Below are 12836 nucleotides of genomic sequence, written 5' to 3'. Positions count from 1 at the left end.
AGAAAGGAAAAAAGAACAGGAAACCAAGGACGGCTTGATCTCCTGCCCCAGGACCCCACGTCCCACGGATGACGCTCGCTCCCAAAATGAAAAGGAAGGTGATTCGTGACAAGACTATCGTCACGGGTTCAGGGGCTGCGGGAAGTCACCAACGTGGCCGTGTCTCCACCAGGACAAGGGATCCACTTTCAGGACCAAGGGGCTCCCAGCACAGCCTGAGGAGGAGCTGGAGGCTGAAGACGGGACCGAGGGTTGTGGCCGCCATTTTGATCCAGAATGGAAGAGACCAACTCAGGCGCGTGTTGCTCCTGATTCCACAGCTGGAGTATTTGCTGTCACTTGGTTCTGGAATGTTCCCCCAGGCTCCTCTGGGCTCATCAGTGGATTAATCCATTGATGGATTCATTCCCGAGTGGATGGTAGAGACTGTAGGAGGCGGGATGTAGCTCAAGGAAATGAGGCAATGGAGCTGTGGCTGTCCCTGGCTCCTCTCTCTCTCTGCCTCCTGGTGCCACGTCCTGAGCTGCTCTCCTCCTCCAGGTCCTTCCGCCATGTTGTTCTGCCTCACCTTGGACCAGAGCCATGGAGTCGGCCCACCATGGACTGAACCTCTGACACCACGAACCCCAAACAAACCTTTCCCAGCTAAGTTGGCTTTTCTCAGGTATTTTGTCACAGTCACGACAATCCAACTGACCCGGCAGTAACAAGTGAGTAACAAGTGGCCCCGCTGCTCACGGGGTGGTGGGTAGGATGTCATTTTCCTTGTCACAGCCACAGAAGGGGAAGGTCCCACAGCAGGGCTGCAGCCACGGTTTCCAAATGGTGTTGAACACCGTTAGCTGCTCGGGGACGGGCGTGAGGGACGCACGGTGCTCTTTGATGGCGGCCTCGATTTTCTTGATCACGGAGTCGAACAAGACCTCGTTGTCGGGATTAAGTGGCTGGGACTCAGAAGGGTCTCTCGAGAGGTCGAAGAGGAGGGGAGGGTCATGGTGGGTCACATCCTCGGAACACGAACACATGGCGCTTCCGTAGCAGGCGTCGGCTCCCGCGGGGTGGAAGTTGGGTGTCACATAATGGGCCTTCCACACGGTGGCACCTGGAAAAGAGACTGCCGGTGTGACACCGTGTTTGGGGAGGGGTAGGGCTGGCTCCTGGGGAAACATCTATGTCCTCTTCCGATTCTCTTCTTGGTGCGTTAGACTCGTTCGGAACCCTGGGGCGTTGCGTGACACATTCGTGCACGAACCCAAACTCACCTGGTCAGCTTCATCTCCCGCTACCTCCGCTCTCCCCTCTCCCTATCCCCCTTCCTCTTCCTTCTATTTTCACGAGATTCCCTCTTTTATCCTCTCTAGCTTCCAAATAGAAAAGAAAACATCCAATGCTTGACTTTCTGAGTCTGCTTATTTCACTTAGCACGACGGTCTCCAGGTCCATCTGTCTTCTTGAAAATGACATAACGTCTTCCTTCTTTATGGCTGAGTAATATTCCACTGTGCACACACACCACACTTTCTTTGTCCATCTATTTGCTGATGGACACCTGGGCTGGGTCTGCGGTTGGGCTGCTGTAAGCTGGGGTGGACATGCACCCAGTATCGACTGAGATGCACAATCTTTGTTCATTCTGGATGAACACTGAGGACTGCAATGGCCAGGTCCCTGGGGAGCTGCATGCCCGGTCCTGTGAGGAACCTCCTCACGGATGGAAAACAAGCCTTCGCTATGGAGGCCCGACCTTCTGCACGGGACTCCGTGCTAACCCGTGTGGCCTCAACTGCGGGCTTGGAAGACTTCCTTTGGGTCTCACCATGGGAACGTGTGCAGAGAGGAAGCTCATCCCAGGTAGACACCATGATCATGGGGTTGCCAACTCAGAACCCCAGCTGGATGCCATCAGGTCTTAAGCCACATGCGAACTCAACTGAGGCTAAACCTGAAATCAGCAAAAGCCAATTGGAGAAGCCCAACCTTCTTCCTGCCTCTGACCTTCTTCCTGCCTCTGACCTTCTTCCTGCCTCTGACCTTCTTCCTGCCCCCAACCTTCTTCTTGCCTCTGACCTTCTTCCTGCCTCCGACCTTCTTCCTGCCTCTGACCTTTTTCCTCTCTATGACCTTCTTCCTGCCTCCATTCTCCCCTGCCTCCTGGGCCTGTCTTCCCTCCCTCCTTCCGGGTTAGAGAGATCCAGAGAGTGTTTCCTCACTCCGTCCGCACCTGGCCAGGATCTAGGTACTCACAATCTTTCTGGTGCCACCTGACGGCGTGCAGGTACCTGCCACAGTAGTGGAAGAGGAACTCGTGGTCAGAGTGGACCACCCTGCCCTCCAGGAGGGGCATCAGGTTCCGGCCGTCAATCACCCTGGGGAGAGAAGGAAGCCGAGGGAGTTGAGTCAGCCGGGCACTGCACAAGGCCAGGAGGGGAAGAGGAAGAGGAAGAGGACAAGGGACGTGGGGACGGAAAGCGCTTTCTAAACACCCGCCATCCATTCTGACTCCTTTTAGAACAAAACTGCATCTGCACATTTTCCAGCACCTCCGGAGAGCTGTGCAGCCGGCCACCCTCTCCAGAGCCCGGGCGCTGCGGATGCAGGTCGTGCATCAGAAGAAACGGTGATTGACACGCCTGGACATGAGTCCGGACCCTTCACACGGAACCCAACCCGCACAAGCCGGCAGAGAGCGTGCAAAGGAGTGTCAGCCACTTAGGTAACCGAGAGGGAGACGGAATTCAATAAGAGAAATCGTCACTTAATAACGCGTGCCTTCACGCGATTTGAGATGTATAGGTCATATTTCTGAAATTTGAGATTTATAGGTCATATTTCTGAAATTTGAGATTTATAGGTCATATTTCTGAATCATATTGTCTCTGATAAATGTGCACATGTTGTTCAGGGGATCAGGTCAAGAAAAAAAACGTCCATGCCTGCCCAGCACAGATGTAAACGATCCCCCTGAGTATTTTCTGTCCACCGTGGGTCGAATCAGGAGAAGGGGAACCCACCGATATTGAGGGGCCGCCTCATTTACCTGAGTGGTCTGGGAACGGTGGGGGTTGTAAAGATGAATCAGGGTTGGATCCCAGGCCTGAGGACAACCCAGCATGTGCCCGTAACAGTATCAGTCAGATGAATGGATCAAGGAAATGTGGCCTCTATAGTGGAGTATTACACAGCCATGAAGAAGGATGGGGATACGGCCTTTGCCGGTCAACGGGTGGAACTGGAGATGATGGTGCCAAGTGACATAAGCCAGTCTCGGGAAGTCAAGGGTTGGACGTTTTCTCTGAGATGCACCAGTTAGAGCCCCGTAAGTCGCTCTAGGTAGGCGGAGCTTATACGAGTGCTCAGAGGTTCTCACAGAAGAGCTTACGCCCTGCTTAAGTCGCTCCCATATTACTGGCGCGCGATCCCAGGAGGACAGAATGGAAGGGAAGCACGATTTATCCGAGAGCCAACGCCAAGACGCGTTCCAAGATCCTGCACCGTGAGCCCAGCGGAAAAGGTGGACCCTTGAGTCACACCCCACGCGCGTGTAAGAGGGTCCAGCCCCCCCACATCCAAATCCGCCCCTTCCCGTGAGCCAGGGCGGTTTTCCTACCTGTCCTGGGGCAGAATCCCTCCCCCTATGTAAGACAGGGTCGGGAAAATGTCCATCAGACTCGTCGGCTCGTCGATCACCTTCCCGGCCTCCAGCACCGTGGGCCACCGGAATATTCCAGGGACGCGGATGCCCCCTTCCCAGCCGCCCATACCTCTGCCACCTGGAAAGGAGGAGGAGGAAGGAGGGTGATTCTCGACGGAAAGGAAAATCCAAACCCGCCGGGCACGGTGGTGCACGCCTGTCCTCCCCACGGCGGGGGAGGCTGAGGCGGGAGGATGGCAAGGTGGAGGCCAGCCTTCCCAGGAAACAGATAAACGATGGAGTCTTCGCTACTTTACTGAGCTGTGTCGCTGCCCCAAGTTGACGTGGCCAGCCAGAGGAAATGAGTACGTGCAGATCATTTTCCTACTGTATACACACACACACACATACAGCGCCACACAATGACATGTTCAGTCCATGAAATGCTCCCGAGATTTTACCTCGGTATTAACTCCTATCCTTGTGCGTGCGTGTGTGTGTGTGTGTGTGTGGACACACGTGCTCAGGCACCGCTTAAAAATTGGGATTCATGCTGAGAAATGCACCGTAAGGCAGTTTTCTCTCCCTGTGAGCGTGGCCGGCAGTGCTCACCAGACTGGGACCCTACGGTGCAAATAAAGGATATATATTTTTTTTTTTCTTGAGGGGCTCTGGGGATGGAACTCAGGGTGCTTAACCACCGAGCCCCCTCCCCAGCCCGTTTTTAGATATTTTTTAGAGACCGGGTCTTGCTGAGTTGCTTACAGCCTCACTAAGTGGCTGAGGCTGGCATCTAACTTTCCATCCTCCTGCCTCAGCCTCCTAAGTCGCTGGGATGACAGGCAGGTGCCACCGGCTAGGTGATGACCCTCTTCTGACTTGGAGAGTTTCAGGGTCAGAAGGAAAGAGCGAACAGCAAGTTCCTTTGTACGTTGTCTTGTTTGGTGGCAGGGCTTCCCGACGCCCCAGGAGCGGACCCAGCCAAGCCGCCGAACAAAGACTGTAAAAGGGAGGTGGAGGGTCAGCTTCCCCCGCGGCACGCTGGGCTGTGCTGGGGGCCACAGCTTGGGGTGATGCTGGAGCCCAGAGACGCTGCTCCACAGCCTGCAGTGCACAGCACAGCCCAGCACAGAGAAAGTCCAGCCCCAGAGGCCACAGTGCAGAGAAAACCTGCAGGACAGAGTCTCTATCTGTCATCCGTCCATCCAGCTGCCATCTGTCTATCTGTCTGTCTATCTATCTGTCATCTACCACTTCTGTCTGTCTAGGTGGCTGTCACACCCTGGGTGGGGCTGCTCCTGGCCCCTGGTGTGTGGAGACCAGAGACGCTGCTCCACAGCCTGCAGTGCACAGCACAGCCCAGCACAGAGACCCTCCAGCCCCACAGGCCACAGTGCAGAGAAAACCTGCAGGACAGAGTCTCTATCTGTCATCTGTCCATCCAGCTGTCATCTGTCTATCTATCTATCTATCTATCATCTACCAGTAGTGTCTATCTATCTATCTATCTATCTGTCATCGACCACTTCTGTCTGTCTAGGTGGCTGTCACACCCTGGGTGGGGCTGCTCCTGGCTCCTGGTGTGTGGAGACCAGAGACGCTGCTCCACAGCCTGCAGTGCACAGCACAGCCCAGCACAGAGAAAGTCCAGCCCAGAGGCCACAGTGCAGAGAAAACCTGCAGGACAGAGTCTCTATCTGTCATCCGTCCATCCAGCTGCCGTCTGTCTATCTATCTATCTATCATCTACCAGTAGTGTCTATGTATCTATCATCTATCTATCTATCTATCATCTACCAGTTCTGTCTGTCTATCTATCTATCTGTCATCTACCACTTCTGTCTGTCTAGGTGGCTGTCACAACCTGGGTGGGGCTGCTCCTGGCACCTGGTGTGTGGAGCCCAGAGAGGCTGCTCCACAGCCTGCAGTGCACAGCACGGCCCAGCATGGAGAACCGCAGCCCGGAGGCCCCAGGGCAGGGGTGACTGACCGGCTTGGTGGCCGGGGTGTCACGGAGACCTGCTCTCCTGAGTCCTCGCTGCCTCTGACATTTTTCTCCGACCTCGAGGCTCCCAGAAGCCGCCGCCTGCTTTCTAGAGACAGCATGGCTGGGCGGGAAGGTCCCCCCAGCTGCGTCCGCAGACACAGCGCAAAGCCCAGGGGACCCGGGTGGTGTCCGTCACCTCTGTAGCCGCCGTTCCAGCCGCCCAGCCGGGCGTCGCCGTCGCGGGCCTCCAGGCGGCCTCCGTTGTCCGCGGTGAAGTGGACCAGGGTGTGGCCGGTCAGCCGCTCCCGCTCCAGCGCGTCCAGGAGTTTACCTGCGGGGGGGCAGCGAGGGAGGAGCCTTTGACCAGCCGCGGCCAATCCCTGCCCGGCACCCACGTGGACGCCCCTCACTGCGCGGAGGACTTGCGGGGCTGTCCAGCCTCTGTGGACGCGCGCCCGGGCTGCCTCCCCAGTCAGCTGAGGGCTGCGCTCACACTGGGGGGACCCGAAAGGACCAATTCAACACATAAATGAACATAAGAGAGATCAGAATGTGACATGTAGCCACGTCACTAAACAGCACTTCATTAGGGAGCAGATCGACAGATTCTGCTACAGAATATTATATGACAGTCAAAAATGTGTGTGTGATTCCATTAGATGAATGTGAGTGTGTTACCATGCCATTAATGTGCCGTATGGCACCTTGCTATGAGTCGTTCAATGGCGACATTGGTTATTTTAATAGGAACTATTAAATATATCGACGTACTCTAAAAGTACGTGGTGTCTGTATGGATAACCTGGAAGTGTTCTTTTCAAATCGATTTCACCGGCATGGTTGAACCTAGATCCGAGTTATGATTCCATCCATGGAAACGTGTAGATACTGAGCATCCATGTGAGACACGTGCAAGAAGCCGGGCGTTATTTGAGAAAATTAGCGCTGAACAGTGTCTCTCCAGCCCAGAGATCTGAGATTTTTGAAGTGGTGGATGGAATACCTACCCACCATCCAGTCCATCTCCTCCACGTTATCCCCGTAGAGTCCGTATTTACTGTGCCCGACAAACTTCTCCTTGGTCACGAGGGGCGTGTGCACGTGGAGAAAAGACACGAACAGGAGGAAAGGTCCCCGTTTGTACCTAAGGGGTAGAAAATCGGGGCAATTAGCTGCATAGACACAAAGCCAGTTTCCCGCTTAGTCATGATTGCATATTTTTGGAAAGAGTTCGTGTGAGGGTTCAGAGGTGAGGTGTCCCAAAAAGCTCATGGGTAAGAGAGTGCAGGAAGGTTCAGAGGTGACACATTGGGTTCTGAGATGTGTGATCTATTCAGTGGATTAATCCACTTGCATGGACTAACTGGGTGGTGACTGTAGGCAGGTGGGGTGTGACTGGAGGTGATAGGTCAGTGGGGTATGTCTTTGAGGACTATATCCTGTCCCTGGATTCTTCCTGTCTGCTTCCTGGTTCCCATGTCTGAGCTGCTCTCCTCCTCCAGGTCCTTCTGCCATTTTGTTCTGCCTCACCTTGGGCCACAGCCATGGAGTTGGTCAACCATAGAATGAACCTTTGAAATCACAAGTCGACATAAACCAGGCAGATAGGGTGTGGCTGGAGTAGGTGGGTCACTGGGGACATCCCTTGGGGACTATATCCTGTCCCCAGCTCCTTGGGGACCATATCCTGTCCCCGGCTCCCTTGGGGACCATATCCTGTCCCCGGCTCCTTGGGGATCATGTCCTGTCCCCGGCTCCTTGGGGACCATGTCCTGTCCCCGGCTCCTTGGGGACCATATCCTGTCCCCAGCTCCTTGGGGACCATATCCTTTCCCCGGCTCCTTGGGGACCATATCCTGTCCCCGGCTCCTTGGGGACTATATCCTGTCCCTGGCTCCTTGGGGACTATATCCTGTCCCTGGCTCCCTGGGGACTATATCCTGTCCCTGGCTTCTTGGGGACTATATCCTGTCCCTGGCTCCATGGGGTTGATATCTGGTCCCTGGTGAGCAGAGCTTTCTCTGCTCCCTGGTGCCACGTCCTGAGCTGCTCTCCTCCTCCAGGCCCTTCCGCCATTTTGTTCTGCCTCACCTTGGGCCAGAGTCATGGAGTCGGCCCACCATGGACTGAACCTCTGAAACCATGAGCCCCAATAAACCAGGTGGTAACTCAAGGCAGGTGGGGTGTGGCTGGAGGAGCTGGGTCACTGAGGACATGCCTTGGGGACTACATCCTGTCCCTGGCTCCTTGGGGACTATATCCTGTCCCTGGCTCCGTGGGGTTGATATCTGGTCCCTTGTGAGCAGAGCTCTCTCTGCTTCCTGGTGCCACGTCCTGAGCTGCTCTCCTCTTCCAGGCCCTTCCGCCATTTTGTTCTACCTCACCTAGGGCCAGAGCCATGGAGTCGCCATCTATGGCCAACTAAACCCCCATCCTTTTGTATCCCTGATAACACAGTTCTCAATATTGAACTGAGTGCTCCATATTGGAACAGTTGTGCTGTCCAGAACACAGAATATAGTTTTTAGACTCCAAAACATCTACAAGCATCTGGGTGAACAACCACCAACCAAGGGTGAATAGGGGCACATAAAAAAATACACAGCGTGACCTCTATAGAAATGACTCTTTTTTCATTTCTTCCTCTTCCTGCTTCATGATGCCCGGAACATACACATAGTTTGCATGGAACCTAAACATCTTAAAGCTCAGTCTCTGGTGCACAGGGTCATTGCCCAATAGCTGATGCACAGGGGAGCCTTCCTGTATCTGTTCCTAAGGAAAAGCAAAGTCCAGACCCGCTGTGAACTTGCAACCTATCGGCATAATGATCCACAATAAAACAATCTGAATCACCATATTCTAATTTCAGTTTTACAGACAAGGATTGGTATGGAAAACGCATTTCTTGGTCCTGAGAGTATTACAAAAATGGCAGCAAACAACTCTGCTCTATTCTATCCAAGGAGAGATGCAAGAATATCTAAAGTATCTCCCTGAAAATCGCGTCATGGTCCGGATGACCCAGACGGACACAAATGGAAATGCAAGGAAGAGGGAATCCCCCGGCGGGCAGCCGGGCGAGAAGTGGCTGTGGACCTTTCGATGAAGGCGACTGCTTCCTTCAGCATGAGGAGAGACACCCTCTCCTCCCTCACGGGCTGCTGGATGATCTCGTGGTTTCTCATTAGGATGCAGTTCCAACGCCGGACGAATCCGTAACTGGAGTACCAGGAAATAAAGAAGAGGAGAACGAGAAGGGCGGAGATGACGATGATGCTCCAGGGGACGGAGAACCAGCGGGCCAGGTTGGGAACCAGGAGCAGCACGGGGACCAGGCTGAGGGCCGCCGTGGAGACCCACAGCTTGATCCGCAGCCAGCGGTGCAGCTCCGGGGTCTTGGACGCCTGGCATTCATTCAGGAGCCCAAAGGGCATCCCGTAGAAGTAGTCGAAGCCGTGATTGAGGGGGTGGTAGCAGTGGTCGTTCCGAGTGGCACAGCTCAAACCCTGATGCCATTTTCCTGGAAGGAAAAGAAGATTCCAGTCGTCACAGCCTCCGGCTTCCGCGTGCACACTTCCCTTGGACTGCCATCATGGCGGACCCCTCTTGGTGTCCCGTTGACCTTCCCGGGCTGCCCACACCCCTTAGTCTGTCTGCTGGGAAAGTACCCCTGATTCTACAGGTGGAAGTTCCCTCCAAGGGCCACTAGTCTGGGGAGTCCATCATGAGCACAGGATTCTGGTGATACGATCCTTCCATTAAGCACTACTTTGTGGGTCCCATGAGGGTCTTATTTTTTTATATGCCTGATTGTATGGAACCCTTCCCAGACCCTTTCAGACCAAGGGAAAATGCAGTGCCTAGATTTATGCACAAGCTTCAGGTCATGGGAATTAAGAAAGCACAAGCCGATTGTGAGCTCAGGTTTGCCTGCGAGCTAAAGGCGCGAGAAAATTCCTTAGAGCTGGTAATTCCCATGCCCAGGAGGCCACTAGGAATCACACAGAATACGCTCCCTACGGGTCAAAACGTGTTTTTTATATTATTCTTATGATTACTTTCTAACTGAGTGCCTGTCATAATTGTCTCCTACTTTTCACCCTGAGAATCTGCCCAAATAGTGAATAGAGCAAGGCGGTAGGAGGTCCCAGCAGGACTTCAGGACAGAAAGGTCTCATCTTAGAGGACAATCACACTGGACCAGCATGCTATAGCACCGACCTACTTGGTGACAGGTTGTCTTAAGTTTGATGTCCCTTGGCCAAGGGTATGGACTATTATGTGACTTAAATTGTCACCTAGGAGGAATTGCATCCACTTGGCCACGAATAATACGCTAAGTTCCCAGTTGCTGAAGTCCGTTTCGACATCCATGACTCTTTCTGCTACAATGGCATGGCAGTCACGTGTCTCCTACAGGATATTCCTTTTCGGTGGCAAAGACCCATGAGCCCGTTTGCTCTCCAAACCCTTGGGTTCTCCCACACCAGGCCCTTCCTGCTAAGGCTGTCCATCATGGTGTGATAAATCCCTTGTTGCACAGAGATTCCCGACAGCCATGCATCCAGCAACGTCCCTGGAAAACAGTCCCGATGAGCAGGGATGTGCCACCTCGGGCTTCCATGGGCGCAGCTCCCGGGGACCTACCTATGAGTCCCGTGCGGTACCCTCGATGCTGCAGTAACTTGGCCAAAGTCGTCTCGTTGGTCGGAAGCCCGCCTGAGCCACCAAGCCAGGTGAGGCCGCGGTTCATACTATTGGACGATGCCATTCCTAAATTTGCAGAGTCAACAGATTAGCCTCATGGTCTCCCTGTCTGTTAGCGCCCTTGCTCCATCCCAGGGTTCACCCCAACACCTCTGAAATTCTCCCATCCTACACTCCCACAATGCCATTGGCTCCCTGGGGACTATATCCTGTCCCTGGCTCCTTGGGGACTATATCCTGTCTCTGGCTCCTTGGGGACTATATCCTGTCCCTGGCTCCTTGGGGACTATATCCTGTCTCTGGCTCCTTGGGGACTATATCCTGTCTCTGGCTCCTTGGGGACTATATCCTGTCCCTGGCTCCTTGGGGACTATATCCTGTCCCTGGCTCCTTGGGGACTATATCCTGTCTCTGGCTCCTTGGGGACTATATCCTGTCCCTGGCTCCTTGGGGACTATATCCTGTCTCTGGCTCCTTGGGGACTATATCCTGTCTCTGGCTCCTTGGGGACTATATCCTGTCCCTGGCTCCTTGGGGACTATATCCTGTCCCTGGCTTCTTGGGGACTATATCCTGTCCCTGGCTCCATGGGGTTTATATCTGGTCCCTGGTGAGCAGAGTTCTCTCTGCTTCCTGGTGCCACGTCCTGAGCTGCTCTCCTCCTCCAGGCCCTTCCGCCATTTTGTTCTGCCTCACCTTGGGCCAGAGCCATGGAGTCAGCCCACCATGGACTGTATGTCTGACACCATGAGCCCCAGGTAAACTTTTCCTGTTCTAACTGTTCGTGTGAGGTCCTTTGGTCACAGTGATGCAAACAGTGACTGAAACACCCGGTCATCTTAGGAGGTCCCTTTGGATGTCTTTCCCTGCTCCATGCAAACCTTCTAAGATTCCCGGTAGATTCCTCTTTAGAATCCACCACGTTTCCATCCCTCAAAGCTCAAACCTAATCTTCTGGTGTGATTGATAGTCTTCCTGGTTCCCCACGTGGCTGCCTTGTCGCAAGGACTGAAGAGGAAGGGACAGAGTGTGCAGAGACAATTCAGGGATAATTCTGGAAGAACATCTCTGCAGAGGTGTTTAGAGACACAACTAGTAGCCAGGTCCCGTGGCTCAGGCCTGTAATCCCAGCAACTCTGGAGGCCCAGGCGGGAGGATCGCAAAGTTGAGGCCAGACTCAGCAACTTAGTGGCGTCCTCGGGGATGCGGCAGGACAGGATTTTCGGGGGGAGGACAGGACAGACTTCTGGGGCCACCGCATACCCTGCGCTTGCCTCTGCCCACCTGTTCTGACCGGGTACCGTCCGGTGAGGAAGGCCGCCCGGCTCGGGGTGCACACGGAGGCCGCCGCCAGGTGCTGGGTCAGCTTCACGCCCTCGTTCGCCAGGCGGTCGATGTTGGGGGTGCTGCGGGAAGAGGGAGAATTCAGGGAGGGTCCCCGGACCTCCGCGGGGAGGCCGGGACTCAAAGCCACGCCTTCCGGGTGCGGAGCCCGAGGCCTCCGTCCCTCGGCCTCCTTGGATGCTTTGGTGGTCACAGGGACACAGGGCAGAGCGCGCTTGGCCCTCGATCTGCGGTTTTGGCGGGCGAGGTGGCTCTGACCCCGGTCAGCCTCGACCTGCAAATATCAGGTGGAACATTCTAGAAACAGGGATCTGTGACTTTTCAAATCGCACGGCGTTCCCTGGACCATCCTGCCGGGACGGGAGCAGCCTCGGTTCAGGGCCTCCGCCGGGGTCTCTCGGGCTTCCCCTGGTTCGGGGGAACATAGACTCTGAAATGAAGACCAGGGTCCGCAGCCGCTGGGCAGAACTGGGTAGCACGGCCCGGGGCATAGAGCAAGGCGAGTGGGGTTTAAGCAGTTTCCATGCAGAAGCGCGGGCGCCCATTCTTATTCCTGTCCTCAGATCAGTGCGTAACGGACGGAGCAAGGTCCGCCAGGTTGTGAGAGGGTGGCGCGTTTTCCCCTCCTGATTGGCGCTCGGAGGTCCCCGGGGCTGAGGCACAGCCTTCCGTACATCTTTATGATTGCAGGCAATTTTCTTTTAAGGTTTTAAAGCGCCGCTCCTGTCTGGTCCCGAGCGCCCGTGAACCCGAGCAGGTGGGTTTCGCAAAGTCCCAGACAGAACTGAGGTATTCTGGGCGATTCGTGTGATCAGAGACAGAAACGAAGAAGCCCCGACGTCTGTTCTCATGGGGGTGAAGCCCGAGGCTGTGAAGCTCAGAGAAGCAAAGCCGGAGGCGAAAGGACACAGGGTGCCTGTGATAGGCGCCACTGTATGCCACATGAATTCCTATTTTACAGCCCTGACCCCAGGACCTTGGGACGTGCCTGTGTGTGGACAGGGGTGTTTACAGAGGTGACTGAGGGGCAGTGAGGTCCCCAGGGTGGCCCTGACCCCAGGACCTTGGGACGTGCCTGTGTGTGGAGAGGGGTCTTTACAGAGGTGACTGAGGGGCAGTGAGGTCCCCAGGGTGGCCCTGACCCCAGGACCTTGGGACATGCCT

At 54.9% G+C, this 12836-nt stretch overlaps 1 protein-coding gene across 1 annotated transcript in view; it reads right to left on the bottom strand.

Moving 5' to 3' along the window:
- Positions 1–734: 734 nt before the first annotated feature.
- The window catches only part of Arsh (arylsulfatase family member H), a 35137-nt gene continuing 23035 nt past the window's right edge, over positions 735–12836 (bottom strand). Inside the window, exons 4-11 of the mRNA XM_047536499.1 lie at positions 11613–11734; positions 10269–10394; positions 8718–9141; positions 6626–6762; positions 5815–5949; positions 3608–3770; positions 2245–2366; positions 735–1102 (exon numbers count right to left, since the gene is read on the bottom strand). Coding sequence (XP_047392455.1) covers positions 735–1102; positions 2245–2366; positions 3608–3770; positions 5815–5949; positions 6626–6762; positions 8718–9141; positions 10269–10394; positions 11613–11734 — 1597 coding nt within the window. The remainder of the gene's footprint in view (positions 1103–2244; positions 2367–3607; positions 3771–5814; positions 5950–6625; positions 6763–8717; positions 9142–10268; positions 10395–11612; positions 11735–12836) is intronic.

The sequence above is a fragment of the Sciurus carolinensis genome, chromosome X (genome assembly GCF_902686445.1).
Source record: "Sciurus carolinensis chromosome X, mSciCar1.2, whole genome shotgun sequence".
NCBI lineage: Eukaryota > Metazoa > Chordata > Mammalia > Rodentia > Sciuridae > Sciurus > Sciurus carolinensis.
The sequence above is the reverse complement of the archived record's forward strand: the minus strand, read 5'-3'. Positions and strand labels throughout refer to the sequence as shown.